We start from the raw sequence: 19,296 nt of genomic DNA on the forward strand, positions 1-19,296 counted from the left end.
GCCCGTCCCCGTCGCCGGGACGCCCACGGGTGTCCCTCTGCCCCCGCGCCCTCGATACGGGACCCCCCGCATTGCATCGCAAGGGAGCCGCTCCCCCCCAAACAGGGGGAAAGCGTGCGGGGGTCAGGGCAAACCCAGCCCAGCTCAGCAGGTGGCTGTTCTCAACCGCTCTCCAAGAGGGGTTTTCCCTCGGGTCTTTTCCAACACAAGGTTTCAGGCCTTTCAGAAAGCGGCTGGCACAAGCATCCCATTGGTAGAGATCAGTCACAAGGTATTTAGTCCCACCGGGGACAAAGTAAACATTAAAACGCAAGACACACGCATATAAAGCAAGGGTCCTAACAGCTAACGCCAGCCTCCCTCTGCCACGGGGGGTTGTTCTACAGAGCAACGTGGCGCTAAAAACACGTGCATCAACATACAGCTGCCTCACTTTCCCCAGGCATGCTGTACTTTGGAGCAGTAAACTCACAACCACAAACAACCACCTACGGCTGTTTTCACTGAATGGCTAAAAACCAAGAGTAGGCATTACATGGTTTCAAAATACGACTGAGGTGTATCTTTAGATAGCACACCTTTCAACCAGAAATTAAGGGACAGAAACAAAGCCACTTTCACTTCTATTGCCCAATACTACCAGTGTCTTTATTTCCAGTCATAAGAAAATAACTGGGAAATAGCTAATGTCGCTAATTAAATTCACTAGCACGTTTTCCACCAGTCTGTGGGCAAATCAGACTGCCGTTGTACAGAGAGCTCGATGGCTTGAGGAAAGCAGAGAAACCAAGCTATGCATTTTAAGAATCTATAAAGCTGTTTCCTGTGGTTTTGTGAAGGCAACGTTACCAACTTCTGCTTCTAAAACAGGATTCTTGCACTCTGCTCAATTATTGCTAGCTCAGCTAGATAAAATAAGCTGTTAATGGTCACAGCCCAAGATCAAACCAGACTTGCTTTATTGTATCAGAAAAGATTACTTCTGAAGGCAAAGAAGGGCACATTTTCTGGGTCAGACTTCTGCTTCCAAGAGGATGGTTTGAGAAGCCCTGAAGCTTGAAGGGCTGAATCTAAACATGAATTACTTTGCCCACTCACGGGCATGATGGTCTGTCCTGGGTTTTTCCCCAGTTCTCTTTGCACACAAAAGCAAAGGCTACAAGAAGCAGCGGGGACACGTTTTTGTCTTTTCAATCGGGAACATAAAACATCAGTACTTTGTTTCATGCCAGACCAAGTGGTGGCGTGGCACAAGCAAATCTACAGAATACCACTGACATAAGCAAAGCCCTGATTTTTACCCCCTATGGACAGATGCAGAAATAAGAACGAGAAACCCCATACAGGTTTACTCCAGAGACAACCCACCACCACACTCCCACCAGGCAACTCTGATGTGGAATGCTGTCTGATCGCTTGTTCGCAAGGGAAAACGGCAAACTCCCCCTCTAATTGCCCAAACATGAAGGTCAGAATCAACCCAAGCCCTCTTTGATCTCTAAAACAACCCTCTGCACACAAAGGTGCAAATAAACACCTCTTTTTCACAACCTTCCCTAACAAGCTGCCAGGGAAAGCAGAACTGCTGTCCTAGTAGACATTTGCCACAAGGCGCCCAGCTCATCAGAAATTCCTGGTCCCTTCTCACACCTCTGGACTTACCTGCTTCAATGTTTCTGGAGACAGGCGCAAATCTCTACCCAGCAAAGCGTAAGAACAATAGGAAAATAAATCCAACTCTAAGGAAGAGGACTCATGGGAATTGAGACCGATTAAGTTGAGGTCTTGTTCCATTAGAAATAAGGAGCACTGTGTGTGTTCGGGATTTGAATGACCTGCCTAATTAGATTTTAATTTGTTCCTTCTCCCTTAAACTGGAAGGATATTTGACACCCATAAACTTTAGGAAAATAAAGCAAAAGTATAAATGGCATTGCTCGTACTGTCAATAGCAGCCATTAGTAAGCTTGCTTTACCAATCTGGAAAGTCTGTTGCAAAACAGGAATTTTGGCTGATTTTATAAACTGATGTATTATTGAAAGCATCAGTGGATGTGGAAGCAGCTATCTGTTTTATCAAGACTGGTGTCATGTCTCTTTTCCAGACCTACATTAATGACTCCTTATTTTCCATGATGCTTCCCCTTTGACCAGGAGCATTTAAAAAACAATGGCAAGGTAAAAGCCTAACAGACTCGCTCTGAGCACATTTTGCAATAAGAATGGGAAAAAAAAGTGGAATTTTCCTTGAAAGAAAAAAGTCTTTCTATGGTCATTTTTTTTAAAAAAATAGCCTAAGAAAGGACGATCTTAAGAGGAAGGTACCTACTGATTCCCAGAAGAGACAGAGTTGAAGGGTGCCAACTGCACAGTATTGTACTCTGAGCAAGATCTGAAGGAGAAGCTATGAGCTAAAGAATTACAACTCAGCTAAGGGGACCAGAAGTCCTACCAGAACAGTGACACAAAGTTGGGGGAGAGCATCTTGATGGCCTAAGTAAGCTTAGGCATGGAATGGCATGTAACCATTTACTGTTTTTCTTACACAATGCAATGTAAACAGCAAGTCATTTCTAATAGAAAGGCAGACTTCACAGAAGACTACTTGTGCAACTGTCTAGGACATGCGATAATTAAGTACAAGGCAGAATGGCCACAAGATGGAGATCTGGGAAAGGGCATGCTGACCCTACCGAGAAGTTCTGCAGAGGGTGAAAGCTTAAGGTGTATCAGGTAAAGCAGATAGGTCACTCTTCAGAGGTGAGACCTCATAACACGAGATCTATGCCCAGGAAGCGTTGAAGAGGCCAGAGCCAGTGACTGAAAGTGACCTCTGCACAAACATGATTTGAAGCAAATGCAATTCCAATCCCCGGGATCCAAATCCTGCAAATTTGGGGTTATCTACCATCAGGTGGTGCAAAGCAGCCCTGCGAGAGCTGCATTCAGAGTTATACTTCTGACAACACCAGAAGGACTTTATTTCATAATTTAACAGTTGGATGCTATCTCCAGGTCTAGCAGATGTGCTCCAGACAACTAAATTATCCATAGGCTTTAAAATACTTAGCTATTTGCAGAGGAAACATTAAAGCCAGCTCCTTTTGGAACTGGTTCCAGAGTGAGATTTGTGTTTTTTTGTCACAAGCCTTACAAATTCTGACAGGATCCCTTTGACCACTGGAGCCCAGAAAACACCAGGCTTCACATACTCAGGGCATTGTATACCATGCCAGAGCCTCAGATGTATGATATCTCTTTCAAATGTGTGCTGTCCCTGCCATGGGGGGTTGGGGAGAAAGCAGTAAAACTGCTTGTATGCACCAAGGGCTTTCTTTTAGCAACAGGTCAGCGGACAGCTGTCATTGTAGCAGATCCAGCTACAATGGATCTGCTACAGGAGTCAGCAGATCCAGCTCTAGCAACATCAGCTTCTTTCACCTCCACAGTGCCCCTCTATAGCTTGATCTAGTTTGCCTAAGCAGTAAAGAATCAGAAAGCAGGCTGAGAGGTGATTCAAACTCATTCTAGCAGAGAATCAGAAGTCACTACTACATTGCAAAAGGAGGAGCTTAACCTAATGGAAATCCTGTTTCAAAAAGTAGCTCCAAACATACCACATTAAAAAGCCCTACATACACCTCATAGCAATGTTCCATTTCACAATTGACAACTCCAAGCTGAAATTCACATAACAGACTTCTATTTTTCAACATACTTCAGTGAGGATGCAAGGAAGCTAATAACAAGATTAGATGGAAAGCATATGGACAGTTCCCAAGCTACTCAGATGTACTAATCCTTAAGACCTGTGCTGGCTTAATTCATCTCATCTTGCATGCAGTCCACGCCTTCTACGTTCATATCTATCCTTTAGTTACTGCTCTGAAGTGAAAAATTGTTCTTAATGTGACACTCATTTCAGTGGCAAAGAGTAGAAACGCATGGGAAAAACTAATACTAAACAGCACAAAGCTTGTTGCCTCTGTTCCAGCCCCTTGGATAGGTTTGTATACCTGAATGCCCATACATTCACGCTCCAGCACCACAAACTAACCAAGTCAATTACCATTCCCGACAAACTTTGCCTAACAAAAGAAAACAAGGTTAGTTCCAGTTGCACATTTCAGTCAAAAAGATGACATAGTACTTTGTGGTTTTTGCAGCGCTACTGCTGGATTCAAGACAAGATGGTTATGAAGTTATGGTTAAATACTATTTGATATAAGGGATAAGAGATTCACAGGAAATATTAGTTTTGCCTTAAATGGCAGTTTCCTTTATTTTCAGCTTTTGCTTGACAAAAAGTGCTGCTAGTCCGCCCTAAAATTCATCTAACAAAAAACTTGTGTGGGTACTACATGAAAGTAGTGCAACAGCTTTAAGCCTTTGGGGACCATTGTAGTGCAGAGTTATATATGGATATTTCAGTGTCCAATTGCAACCGTGTTGAAATATTTAAACAATGAGAGCCATAAACAGGAAGGAATTAGTTTACAAAAACTGCATTACTTACAGTGATGTTCTGCAAAACTGTCGGTACATTTTTAGAAAGAAGATTAGCTTAAGTGTCCACAAATTGCAATATAAATCAAGCTAACTAGCAGAAGTTGCCAAAATACATTTCCATATCATACAGCCTGCCTTTGTTGCATTTATTCAAGGTCAGGGGAGTTGTAATGAGTTGGTTGGCAAAGGTTCAGCTAACTTACCTGAGAAGGTGACTTTTGGCTTCCTCCTTAAAAAGGAAAAAGCTTTCACTGAAAAAGCCTCTTGCGTTTTTGATCACAAATTAGCCATAGAAAATGTGAAGCAAATGCATGCCAATTTAGTGATATCTGCTTGAGTTGGTAGTGAAGAGAAGCATGCAACCTATCTTCAAAGGCAAAATGCTCCATCAACAGCAAAGTTGTAGATGGCAATATGAGAAGGAAAGGATGAGAAGTTTATCTGGGATCTAAAGCACAAGGAGCCAAAGGAGAACATCAGATTAGAATTCTGCGTCAGAAAGGAAAAGCTAACTTCTTAAGGAAAGTCTCTTCTCCTCCAAAGACACATCTGCTTACATTAGAAAAAGATTATTTTGTTACTTAACCACAGGTACCGGCTCTTAAAGCTTACCTTATCCAGCAACACATTCTGCCATAAGCGGAAGATACTGAGGTAGCTTCTGTCTCTTGCACTGAATGACGTGAAGAAAAACTGCAGGAAAAACAAGGTGCAAAAAGCTCACCTGTAAGTGTTTTCAAGAAAACCAGAATGCTTTCTTGTATCCTGAATATCCTAAGGTTTTCAGCAATGGCATGCTCCTCTCACACTCAATAAACCTGGGCTCATATTCCTTACTCCACACTTTTTATCACTTTTAATAAGCAAGAGTTAGTTCCCCAATATCCACACAGTATATAAAGACACTTGCTCTCCTGGGCATCCAATTGCAATCATTTGTACCTTTGGCATAAAGGAAGAGCTGCCCCTCAAGCAAATACACAATTATATCTTTCTCCCGCTTCCAAATAGGAGGTGGAACAAATCAGAGATGCATATGCCTATTTCTTACAGGCCACAGCCCTTTCCATCCTTCCACCACATACTCCTTTTACTAATCTTTTCACATGAGAAGATGTGAAATTAAAATAATTAAAATAGGAGATCAAATTAGATGCATCATTTGCGGTATTAAAATCTTCCCCATTTGAAAGTTTGTTTAGCAGAGAAAGAGCTTTATCTTTCTTGATGATGAAAGTTAGTATTTAGTAAATTGAGAGGTAACAGCCAAATATGAGGAATTCACAAAGAACAGCTCCAGATTGACCCTGGAATTCTTTTTATCCAGCCAAGAATTATTATTTTCAAGGCATTTACAGAAGAAGTGTCATGAAGTGCATTGTACATAAGAACATTCTGCATCATGCTTTTCAGTTTTTCCAAATACACACCCAAAAACTACATTTCCCAGCACATAAAATTGCACATTCTATGGGTAGTTTTCTTCATGACTCGAAACCCATGGTATCACAGTCCTTCTGCTTTCAGCTATTTTCTTCCAGGGCACTTTAAATCCAGTGAGATCGCAAAAACAAACTCATGGATGCACATTCTGAATTCATGCCCTGAGCTTTTAGTTTTCAAATGAATTTCCTTTGAGAATCAGTAGGACAAGCACTCTGTTACTTTCTGGTTACTGCATTAACACTAGTAGGGGATTCTGCAATCAAACTGCAGTTGAATTATCAAGCCAATATGCACAGGGACCAAACCACCAAGTCTGTCTTCTAATCCTAATCGCATTTAAAGATTTGACAGGGACACTACTTATGCAAATTTAAAACTACAACAAGTGCTCCACCCTGGACATTATAATTTAAAAAAAAAAACAAACCACCAAACATGTTTAAATACAGATTTTCACCTTCTCTCCTTTTGTTGCTATTTGTATGGCATTTGGAATGAGCCGAGCAGTCTTCTCCTTTGTCATGAAAGTGATATCCTTCAAGGCAATAGAAATCTAAGCAGAAACAGATTTAATAAGACATGAAAAATAACTGTTAAGACTAAAAATTTACAGTCACAGAACATGCAAGAGGAACTCAAACCCTGTGATGCAATTCAGTTGAGATCACAAAGGCAATTACTCTCTCCACTTGCTAACCTTAACAGCAAGCATTCCAAAGTAGAAGCAAGGTAAGATGACTTAAGGGTATTTCCTCTTCTTTCATACTAGGACTAGGGAAGCAAGTAGTTCTTTCATCTTTCCTTCCACTCCTCCAGCAACACTTGAGGATTAAGGGCACAATCCCAGCCACATACAAACCACAGACCTGAAAGCCAGTCAGTACGCTATACATAAGGCAGGACATACAGACAAGATAGTCTGTTATCTGATCTGTCGTCTCACAGAAGTTTGCAGTCTAGTCCATTTTCACAGAGGTTTATATGCAGTCCAGACACTGCAAGGAAATCTTCCTGCCTGGGTGTTTGCCTTGCGTATTAGTACTTGAAATGCTTCTGTTTAGAAGAGCATGGTCTGACTGGCTGCAACAAGCCATTTCCACTCAGCCTACCCCCTTCCCTTGAAGACAAGACTGTGCTGCTGTTCCGCTTAGAGAAAAGAAGAACATACAGTTGGATCTTGCTTTTTCCTGTGTGTGCAGAAGGTCCTCCACTTATCTCTCTGTCTGCATCAACGCAGCCTGCTAAGGAGATCCCAGAACTTGGCTCTACCATTGTAGATGATGAGCTCAGATTGCTTTAAGATATTGCTTAAGATATCACTCTGCTAGGCAAGCAAGAACAAGTTACCAGGATGTATGCTGTTTTGGCTGAAAATCAGTCTTTGAATAGTTTATATATTAAAGGGTGTCATTTCAAAGGGATTTTTTTTTTTTAATCTCAAGTCTACAATAAGAAACATTCAATCATCAAATCCATCTGATGAAATTAAGCTTGGTTTTCAGTTTAGCATTTCTACACTCCCTCTTTGTCTTAAGTACACAAGCTATTTGTTGTCTGTCCTGTGTACTTCAGAGCACACATAGTAGAATTTAAGATATTAAGATATGAGCAGTCTCACAGCTGCAGAACATTTTGACACATCTCCACCACCTATTAACTAGGTTACCTTCCCTTTCTCATTCACGGCCTCATGCTATTTCTACAGCAGATTTAACAACTGCTTGAACGAAAAATTTTAACTCGTTAACCTAATTTGACAGAAATAGAGGGCCAACATGTCACGAATATCTACTTTTGCTCATACTGTTCAAAAGCTACAGACCACAATATGAGAACTTGCAGAGGTCATTTACAGATTCTCTTCAGCTATTCTTAGATGCCGATATTTACATGTGAGACTAAACCAAGTTAAGGTTCAATGCGGGAGAGTTCTTGTACACGACACCATATACTGTATGATGCTCCTGGTCTTACAAGAGAACATTACGTGTTACATCCCTTTACAGAGCAACTCTCCTTGGTAAGGAGAGGCAAATCGTCATCCAGAAATGTAAAGGATCAACTTTAGCATAACTCCCGAACTCCTTACTATGCTGAATGACTGACTGAGCAGGCTTACTTCAGCATTCAGATGTCTCCAATGCTATTCTCATTTTATGGAGCAACAGATCTGCATTTCCACTCAGGCATGCAGGCTCTGTCTTTTCAGCACAAAGTTACTAGCATGAGATCGACAGGATAAGATTTGCTTGAGGGACTCTTATACCCTGATAGTACAGGACAAAGAAGAGGTGGGATTTAAGTGAGCTAAGAGATCTTACTGTGGTCTCCCATCGGAAAATGTTGCTGTGGAAACAGAGCCAGTTTTCAGAGAGATACAAGCGTCCTTGCAGCAGGATATCCTTCTGGAGTGCACAGGCGTAATCTATGTATAGAGAGCAAGAGCAAGTTTACTCACTTACTGCAGCTCAGTTGACCCAAACCTGTTAACTTAAAATAAGATAAGGGTATTGCAAGACAAACAGAAAGCTATTTATTTCACTCTTCAAAAGTCTGTGAAGGCAGACTTGTACTGGGTTGCATCCAGACCATTGTTCTGGCAACACCCCAATGCCAGAGTTGATGGAATAATCTGTGTGAGGACAGCACTCCATGTATCAACCCCCTGTGCATTATCCTATATTTTCAGAGAAGAGGTATCAGGCAAGATCAGGAGTACATGGGAGAAGTACTCATAAGTCAAACTTCAAAGCACCTAAACAACAGAATACACAAACATTTTACAGTATAACAGATTATACTGTCAACTCCTACATAACGGTACTTCATATGTTGTAGTGAGATAATAATTTTCCACTAAACAGATCCTATCACTAGCTAAAACTATCCGCAGAGTGAGACACAAAGGCAGCTTGAAGCTATCCAGTTCTTCAGGCAGGGGATATTTTCAGAAGCTGTCATTTTTATTATGATACTGCCTCTGGCTGAAACATTGCTATGAGAAACAGATTCCATCTAGAATGCCCGTCATCAGACACCTGCTAACTAAGAACAAGAGCAGAGGATATGGTTGCACTTTTTAAAAACCTCTTTGAGAGAACTTTCATAATTTCAGAGCCTGAAGATTCAAACAAAAGGAATTTTCAGGAGTACTACTGCTAGAAAGTTAAGACAGAACAACCCCTTTTGGAAGCTCCAACCTTATGTATAGAAAATACCCAGAATGCACCTATTCATGCAGGTTGTTAATGATTTTAACTTGAGGTATCAAAGACTTTTGTTATTTTGAAAAGCATTATATCTGGTATTGTCTGAGCCAGAATTTTGATTTTGTGTACAATGAGATGATGAATACAGTTCTTGTTCAAGTACCAAGAGGTTCAGGCGTCCCTCACCATCCTAACTTCAAGGTAAGTTTGCATCTACAGAAGCTTTTATTATGATTTAAAAAATTCTCTTGGGTTTTCCCCTCAAATAATCAAGTGGAAATAAAGTTTCTCGCAGCAAGCATGAGGCATGTATACAAGCCCTTGGATACATAACTGCAAACAGAATTACATAAAGTTAAAGAAATCCAAATAAGTGCATGTTTAAAGAGAAGTCAGATACCAAAATGCTGGGAGAGCAGGGAGAGGGAAGGCAGCAGGAGTTTGAGGTTAAGGACTTGAGGAAACCATTACCAAGAAGTTTGCATCCAACTGCTATGTTTAGGGGAGGGACAGGTATTCAGACCTATAAGTATTGGAGCACTGGGCAAGTGATGAGCAACACCATGACCTACCTACACAAAGGAGAATATCAAAACAAAAGAGCGAGATTATTCTCCTTCTAAGTTTTCAGATCCAGTAACTTAAGACACTGCTTGTAAACAACATTTTCAGACAAATTAAACTTAGTGGCACTCCTTAAACTCCCATTTCGAAAGTCTAAGTCACTTCTCTTTCATTATTATATTTCACATAATCTTTATACACAGTGCTCATTACAGTGGCGTAGTCACTTTTTTTTTTAACGGCTAAGTTAAGAACAGGAGCAGTTACAGTTCTTTTGAACAGCAGCAAATAATTGCTTCTTTGAGCACTGTAAAGCCTGTGATAAGTTTCTCTGCATCAAGCAAAGGAAGAACTCTCTGCTTGGAGGATGCAAAAAGTTCTTCCAAAGGAGCACTGCTTTTTATGGGGTAAAAAAAAGTATATAAAGTAATGACTTTGCTTCTGATGGAGCAGGTGCTACATTGTTGAGATTAACCCATTACTAAATCTTTCTTCAAGTCCTTGGCAGTCTGTTCATTGAACCTGTGCTTGAGAGTTTGCTCCATGACTTTCTACATCAATCCTATGCAAGGAGAAACATCAAAACAACGCTTTGAAGTAACATCCTTTTCTTCTGCTTTACTTCTGTACTGAACTCAAGTATTTTAAAAATGCAGAAGGCATTTCAGAGGATAACTGCCTCCTTCTGAGGCTGGAAAAGGACGCAGGGATTTAACTGTTTCTGTGCAAGTGAAAGCTCTAATTTCTCTTCCATTAACCTGGAAGGAACTCAGCATATTCTGATAGCCTCTCAATGTTCACTTCCTTAAAGGTTGCATAAGATGAGACATGAACTTTAAACAGTCACAATGCCACTTTTGTATAAAAACAACACCCAATTTTTGGATAGTGTATTTGTTACACAATGCTTGGGCAACACAGGCAGGCTTACCCGTAAGGCAAGTCATAAAAGAGGAAATAAGGTACACCACTGCATGCAAAGGAGGTAGGGTTACACACTTGCCTTCTTTGGATTTTGCAGTGGAGCAAAACAGGGAGTCAGAGCTCAAAAGAACTATTTCAGTGCCAAGAAGTTACGCACCATAGTTTGGTATTCTCTGCCACTTGCTTCCCTCCCCTCCCACCCCATGCACTTATCACCCCTGCTCTTCCAGCTGAGCTGTACTTCTTTCTATGCCTGCACCCATGTCATCAGCCTATGGATAAGCTAACCTGGTATACTGGGCTGTGAAAAGCCTCTGCTCAAGGCATGAGCCAACCCAGAACTAAGATCTGCACAGCACAGCACCACATAACGTACTTCATGCTCAGTACTAGCCTGGGCAGTACTACAACTGCACAGAACAGCCTGGGTCATAAAACGTTTTTATCTGCCCTCAGTATACCGTGTTGACAAATCCATCCAAGTGCACAGCATTATAGGTCAGGATAAAATGAAGACTGCTTTGTGTTTTCCAATGATCTCCTATGATGGCTGATGGGAATTACACACTTAAATACTGAATTTTATGTCCTTATACCACATAGCTGGCATTTGTCCCTGAAAAGAGTCTTTTAAATTACAAACACCCACTGTGTCACTCAATCCCAGAAGTCACATTAATCAAGGTGCCTAGGGCAAGGGTCTAGGCTTAGTTCCAGGGAGCAAGGGAAAAGCTTCTGCTAAGGATGATCCACCTACTTAACAGGGTCACTGAAGCAACATCCCTTACCTTTGTATCCAAGTACCAAACCATTACAACTATGGAATCATTCCCTCCTCCCCCAACATCTACAGCAACTGACTCGGCCATAACTAGTTGCCTCTTTAAAGTAAAAGACAGGACTCGGACACTCACAGGATAGAAAAGAAATGGTTATGACACTGCAAGAGATACCAAGTTGGTTGTCCATGGTGGAAAGAACATAGAACAATTTCAATGCTCTCAGGATTTAACTCTACCTCTTCTCGCACTTGCATCACACAAGCCCATCAATGCACACATGTTGGGTTTATGTGCTCAGTGCTCACCCTGACCCTGCATAGTGATCTTTCTTTCCACAGCTTGTCAGCTAACAGCTGTCACACAGGCACATCTCCACTGCTGTCAGGAAGGGTTTTGTCTAAAAACCGACTAAAAAGTAGCGGCAGGAAAAGACATTAAGAGGCTCCCATCCCGTATCTAGATGAACTGGAAGATTGTGTATCCTCTCCTTCACTTCTCAACCCCCAAAAGGAATCTGTCCTTTTTCACAAAGCAGGCAGTACAGGAGAGTAGTATGGACTTGACTTTCCCTGAAGGTATTTGATGCTAGCCCAGAGACAGAATAGGAATGTATCAGCTGTAGTTAGAATTTGCCATAAAAACACACCTTGGCACTGCTGCAATCTGGAGTTATTAGCCAGAAGACAAGCACTTTTGGTGTGATTACATCTTACCTACTATGAGTCTCTCCGAGTCTGGCAGATGAGAAAACTGTCTCTTGAATTCCTCGCTCCTATATTTGTAAGTGGAACTTGAGAGCTGCAACAAAGAACGGTAAAAGGTTAAGCAAACAGATTTATTTTCAGCCATCAACTGTCTTCATACTGGATGTGTAATTTTATCTTGAAGAACAAATGAACATCAAAAGAGCAATGAAGAAAGAATAGGTGGTATCTAAATGTGATCATCTCTGTAACTTTATACTTGCTTATGTAAGAGTGTGCTTCCAGTATTTGGGATAGGATGGGCCAGACTGTTCCCTGCATCAGGCCAGATGCCAATTACAAGGCATTACAGTTGTATGACAGCAGCCTGCTCCACTCATAAGGACACGAGAGTCCCTTCCAGGGCTAAGACTTCTAGCACAGACTAAATGAAGAGGCAGCAAGGCCACAACACAGGAGGTGACAGAGCAGATCAAGTCCTCATGCAGGCCACTAGCTGGACACAAAGACACAACCTAGAACACCAATTTCTAATTGGGGTACCATTTTGGGAATACTACAATGCAGTGGATTTTTTGCCAGTTGCTATAATTAGACCTGTAGTAATAAAGGCCAAAGTTTCCTCCAGTAAACACAAATAGCAGCATCACCTCTTGATTTCCTGACCTGTTCTACATTTCACCCCATATTTAAAAAGATCATTGTCTATGGTGCATTTAAGATTCAAATTGGGCTGTCAACTCACAGCAAGGAAGATTAATCTTGATGGACTTTAACTCCTTATTCTCATAAACGAATGCCCCCGCCCCCATTCAAATAAAGAGCTTCAGCATGTTCTCCAGAAATGACTCTGCTGTAAAAGCCCTGTTTTTCATTTCACGGTAATAACAAGGCCATATTTTTTTCTTAACAGATGTTGGCCACTTATTTTTAGGGGTTGTCCTAACCAAATGCTGTATAAGGCAATGACTCAGATGGACTATAGCTAAGACAGGAAGAAGTCACTTTCAAGTGTTACCAAAACCAGGTATAAATATACTATAAAGGCCTCTTTTACACCTTTTTTTTTTTTTAACCTTTCTAAAGATCTAAGTACATGGCTGCTATTCTCTCCTTGAGCTCCAAAACTTGACATTCACCATTAAACCCATCTCTACCACAAGATCAGTGGCTATTTACATTTAGGGTGGGGGAAGAAAGAAGAAAGGAGGCAAAGAACCACTTTTGACCGTATGACCTTGCAGCGTGTTTACTAAAAAAACACCTGGTTTTAGCACACTCCTGCAGTGTATATTAGTTGGTCACTACCCTTTCATTACATCTGCGCTTATCAAAACAATGCCAGAACAAAGACAGACTTATCTTCAGCTTGAGGGTCTTCTAATAAACTAGTGTAAATAGTGCCCCCACCTCATCAAGATTCTCACATTTTGCTATTTTCCACAGAAGAGATTCCTGCTTCTTGCAATTCAAAAGTTCTCTGAACACCACCCTACACACACACCCTATGATGGTCTGTCATCTACCTATACTTGAGAATCGAGCTCTTTGGCCACAAGAACATGTAAGTGCTACTTCAAGGTCAGGTGTTTAAGTGCATATAACACAGGAGAGGGCAAAGTCACCCTAACTCAGTTCAGCTTTAAAAAAACATGTTAATGTTACCTTCTGTTACCATCAATAAAAGAAAGTCTATGTTTGACCACTGGTGAGTACATATTTGCTGTCCACTAATATTCTGAGCATTGCAATGTAAAAAGGCAGTAAGGGAGGGAAACAGAAAATACATACATCCCTACCCTTCTGAGAAAAGTAAGCATGAAAGCTTTAGGTGCAACTAACAGGGCAACATGTTAGACATGTCCTCTAAGCTGTATGCTTCCAGTTATATTTCAGCTATTTCTCAGATTATGGAAGTAACATTCTTGGAGAGCATGTCATCTGCTAAAGTAGATATGCTATGGTTTCTTGGCCTTGCCACATCATGCCCTGAAACACACACTTTTAACTGATCATCTGAAACAGGCATCCAATGGCTGAACCACTTGCAAGAAATGGAGTTCTTCGCAATTACTCCGGAAAGAGACATGGAGAAGAATGAAAATCTAACTCGGCTCTGTAAAGTTGCCACTTGTAGTTCCAAAGACCCTACAGTTTACACAGTCATACCCCAACTGACTGAAGCCTGAGCTTGTGAGGACAGCACTAACATACAAGGGGAAAAAATAACTGGTCTGCCATGAGAGCAAAAGAAAGTCCACAATCGTCAAGCCTGATTTACAAAGCCATGATTTAAGAAGCCATGCTTTTAAGGAGGGGAAGTACTTTCTCAAACACACTGTATACAGATAAGAGAAGAGCTACACCTAATTTAAGCATTTTTGTGGTTATAAGACAAAAGGAATCAGGAAAGGGAGAATAGGAATATTACAGTATCACAGACACGTTTATTTTAGTGCCTGAATCAGCCAGTTCAACAGCTCCAAGAATCCAAACTCAAGATAACTTGAATTTTACCTAGAAATTGAATTTTTCTAGAGCATAAAACCTGCTCTAGCTTGTCTGAGAAACCCTTGTTGGCATTTAAAAGTGTTCTTTGTCACAAGTGACAAATAGGCTATAAAAAAATCCTTTTATTAATAGTAGATTTCTACTAAGTTCTTACAACATTTATGAAGAGCCAGCTCTGAATCTTTATCTAATCAGCAGAAAAAAAGTGAGCACACTGAAGCTTTTTAACCTTATCTTTTCCTTACTTTGTATAAAAACTAACTCACTTAGATCTCTAATTATTACACGCTCAGTATGTGGCTTAGTTATTAAGAGATCGCTCAATGGACTTGGAAAACAACAGGGACAATATTAACACTATTGGCACTATCAATTTCCTTAAGATGAAGAAAATAAGACACCTCCATTTCTATGAATACAGCACCTCTCAATCATCATTATAACGTCCAAGATGTGGCAGCATTTGAGGCAGGTTGCCACCTCCGGGTTACAAAACTTATCATCAAATATTAAAAGAAGAAAGGCATAAATTAGGCTGTAATATGACATTTAAGAAATGAAAACAGCAACACATTTTTAACACATGCACATTTCTAAGTTTAATTCTAAGTCACCAGGAAACACTTTGCCTGAGGATAATCTTAGGCATTTATGGGTATGCTATATTTAATCACTAAGAAAATTATTAAGTCCAGCCAACAACATATTAGCATTCTTTATCTGAAGCCAAGAAATAGACCAGAAACCTATAAAATAGCATAAGCAGAAAAATCTTTTCAGCCTCATCCAGAAAGTTTTACAGAGGATAGTTATGCAAGAATCAGATACTACTTGAAGACACACACCCAAGTGATACTCATACCTTGTTTCAAAATGGACCAGAGTCCAACTATATAAAGTCATGTTCCAGAAAAAAGTGTTAACTTAAATAGGACTAAGCTGAGTTAGTTATATGATAGAAGCCTGTTAAAAAACAGCTTCCCTTCACGTCTACATCTTCAAAGTGTGGACATTGCAAATAATTTGAGCCATTTAGCAAACTGTGGAGGAAAATTAAGCTACACCTTCTCCCAAGAGTACAGCAAAAATGCTAATTGGTAGGAAATTATTTGATTGCATATATAACTAAGCATGCAAATAGTCAACCAACCTCAGCAGAAAGGTGTGCATTTTTTTTAACATTTGCTAATGACAGTAATAATTTTGCATTTGCTTTGTTAGTGTTTTCCTCTTGTTTTGAGACACCACAAAAACCACATTACCTGACAATTTGCATTCTGTAATTTTGACATGCAGCTATGAATACAAACAGCTGAGAAGACAGGTGAGTTGACCTCATCACTAGAGTAATACAACTCTGATGTCACCTCATTTTAAGAGATGCACACGTACCTCCCACTGAGCTTCAGTCTTGGTATCAGTTACTGCCAAGTGCTTGGGGTCCCAGAATCAAACAAGCCTATAAGCAAGCTGCCTGACCTACTCCCCTTTTATGCTCAGAAGCCTCACTTAACCAACAAAATATGGCCAATGAGACTTATGGCTTTGCTCCTCTGTCTACAAGCAAGCAAATCCATGCCACTATCTCTACATCCCACTTAAAGACCACCTGATGTACTATTCCCCAAAGACAGAAGAGGTTGACCTGTACTTTCCTATGAAGTTTCTAGACATGGTCAAAAACAAATCTGGAGATATTAGTAAGGTTAGGATGAAAGCGCTTTTTAATTCTACACTACCACATTAAAACAAACATTAAATATCCTGGCAAAAATTGTTGCATTTCTACCGAAGAATGCATTGTTTTCCCCCCCTCTTCAAATTCATCTAACATCCTGCTTAGCATCAAGAGGAAAAAAGAAAACAGCCTCCAGAAGAATACCACACAGTCAGAGAGGAGTTTGATTTTATACAAAAAGATTACTTTAGACTACAAATATTCTTGAAACTTACCTGGTAAGAAGAAAAAAAAAAAACCAACAAACCAACACCCCACTTTCAGTCAGTATAAAGCCTCACTAGGCTAGGAGAGAGCTAAGTTAACAGCCCTGAACAAAAGCCTCATTTAGCAGTATAAGGCAGGCAAACTTAAGACTTCACATACACCAAAACAGATTCAGGCAGACTTATCTATAAACACAAGAATAACTCCCATGGCACACTGAGATGACGGTCTCTCTGCTGAGGCTACCTGTAAAACGTGCCAAGTCTGACAAGCCTTTCCATCAGAGCAATGTTGATCCCACTGCAGCCATTTCTTCAGTCCGGAAAAGTTCATTATGACCATCCAATCTAATCTATAATGCACAAGCCACAGCTATCCCAGAATTTAGCTCCTGCTTTAAAACCAGAGCTGCAATGACCAAACTTCCCTTTGGGAAAGAAAAAAAAAAAAATTTACCTTCTTAAATTAAAAGTCAACCCTGATGGAAAAATCCATCCTAGCTATGGATAGTTCTTCTAGTGGTCTGTTGGTTAATCTTATCTTCACTTTGTGAATTATTTTCAGATTGTGAGCATACCCCATACTGCATACCCCCTATCTTCTTTTGGGGTAGGGATTAAGCTTCTCAAGTCTACTAGCAAAAAGATTTTTTTTCAGACTTATTCTCATGGCTCTTCTGAATCCCCTCCTGTTTTCAAATGTGCTTCTTGAGAGTTAGACGTAGCGTTGCAAGAGTCGCTGCAAACACACATAAACCTGACTCACATTTGCTTTTAGGCACAGAATCACAGTGGAAGCTCACGTCCACATGACTACCAGTCTCCCTTATCTTTTCACAGTTCTAGATGTACTTTGAAAGTGTCAGACTTGGTCTCCGTTTACCCTGTCACAAGCAAACAGCCCAGATCCACTCTGTTACAGTGATCTATTTTCACTAACCATTCCTTGACAGAATCACAGAAAAACTTGGGGTTAGAAATAACTTTCAATTATTGAGTACTCATAAGCTTTACTAGCAGTAACTTACTGTTCCTTTCTTTCTCTTGAAGCACAAAAACATTAAACTTGCACAGGGAAAGAACAACTCACAGGACCTGAAGATCCACGCCACCTTACTTAGGGCAACTTACTGCGCACTTTGGGACTGGATGTGTACAGGGTGTCCACTTTTGTTTTTTTAAATAAGGAGCTATTTGATCACACCTGATTATCCACATAATTGTATTTAATTTATAGGTTATATGAGGCATGTCAACCAACAAAGAAAAAAGAAAGGAAAACAAGCAACTGTTGCCAGGGTTAGCTCAGCCATTGTATTCCCTAGGAGCCTGCTTTCCAAAAGTTCCCATGCTCTCAAGGAAATGGAAACAAGCTCATAGCCACAGTGGGAGGGGGAAGAGTTTAAGGAGCCAGGCCTATCTTACCAACATTCATTATATGCTCTTCTTCATTTACCCTTAACTTCTCTGGAGAGGGGAGTCTCATAAGCACAGGGCACTCCCACTGGCAGGCACAGGGCTGTGCACTAGGGTCATTACGTCCCCTCCTGTGGCCCAGCCCCCCTCTTATTTGCAGAGGCTGAAGGTGAAACAGATTTTAACATTTCTTAGTGACTGAGCAGAAAACAAAGAAATGGCAGTTCTCCTTCAGGAGCATCTGTGTACAGGCAGAGCGGCATCCAGCAAGAATTTTGGTGCAACTATGTCTTTCTTCTGTTGGAAATACAGTGTGTAAAATTTCAAGGAAGGGATATTAAAATACAGGGCATGAGCAAATACTCAAGCTACTGTACTTTCTAGGGTTTTGTGTTTGTTGGGTTTTTTTTTTTTGACTCCCATGGAATCCCATAAATAAGACTACAGACAGAGTCTCTAGTCCCCCCAAAATAAATGTTTCTATTAACTAGTTCTCACAGATGCATGGACAGGCACACTAAAAATGTTAGACAGACTATTATTTACCACTAACACTGGTAGCTTCCAGAAATCCATGTAGGAAGAAACTCCTCAGAACTATTTCATTATGGAGAGCTTCTGAAATATTGGATGCCCACTTACAAAGTATTTGACACCCAGTGTCATGAAATTCACTGAATTAGGTACTTTCAAAAGGGAGACTGCTCCTATTTATTTTAAAGACTGGGTCTAGTACGTCAAAAGTGCTGTGTCACACACTCCCCTGTCTTATCTGTTCCCTGACTTTTGTCCAACAGACAGCACCTCAACAGTAGTCCAGCCCTCACCAGCCCCACTGTGGACACCAGCCTCATCAAGCCATTGTTGACCTGACATGTGGTAAGACCCTGCTTTTCTGAAAAGCAGTTCTGGTTGACTACTGACCAGGGAGGCCTGTATCACAACTGTTTACCCCACAGCATGACATGAACTTGGCTGGACTGGAATCCTGCTCACAAAAGGCCTGGTCATCTCCAGCCACCTTCTCCTTCCGAGAACACAAAAGAAGGTCTCATACTTGAGCTTTGCCTATGCAAGTACAAATATCAAATCATTTTGGAGCACGGCTTGGAAAACAGCCTACAAAAATCCACAACCCAAGTTGTCACAGTTACAATTTTGATAGACAAGAAAATTTAGCATCATATGAAATACTGGGAACTATGCTGCTAGCATCAGGTTATAATTAGAAATAGAACAAAAGTATCAATTTTTGTGAAGAATTTTTAAATTTGGCTTCCTTCCCAA

The 19,296-nt window shown here is 40.6% G+C and overlaps 1 protein-coding gene across 1 annotated transcript in view; it reads right to left on the reverse strand.

Moving 5' to 3' along the window:
* Positions 1 to 19,296, reverse strand: part of GRAMD1C (GRAM domain containing 1C) — a 53,480-nt gene that overhangs the window by 23,730 nt on the left and 10,454 nt on the right. The window contains 4 exon segments of the mRNA XM_009329539.1: positions 5,122 to 5,202; positions 6,413 to 6,508; positions 8,277 to 8,380; positions 12,148 to 12,232. Coding sequence (XP_009327814.1) covers positions 5,122 to 5,202; positions 6,413 to 6,508; positions 8,277 to 8,380; positions 12,148 to 12,232 — 366 coding nt within the window.

This window comes from Pygoscelis adeliae, unplaced genomic scaffold (assembly GCF_000699105.1).
Source record: "Pygoscelis adeliae isolate BGI_AS28 unplaced genomic scaffold, ASM69910v1 Scaffold120, whole genome shotgun sequence".
Taxonomy (NCBI): Eukaryota; Metazoa; Chordata; class Aves; order Sphenisciformes; family Spheniscidae; genus Pygoscelis; species Pygoscelis adeliae.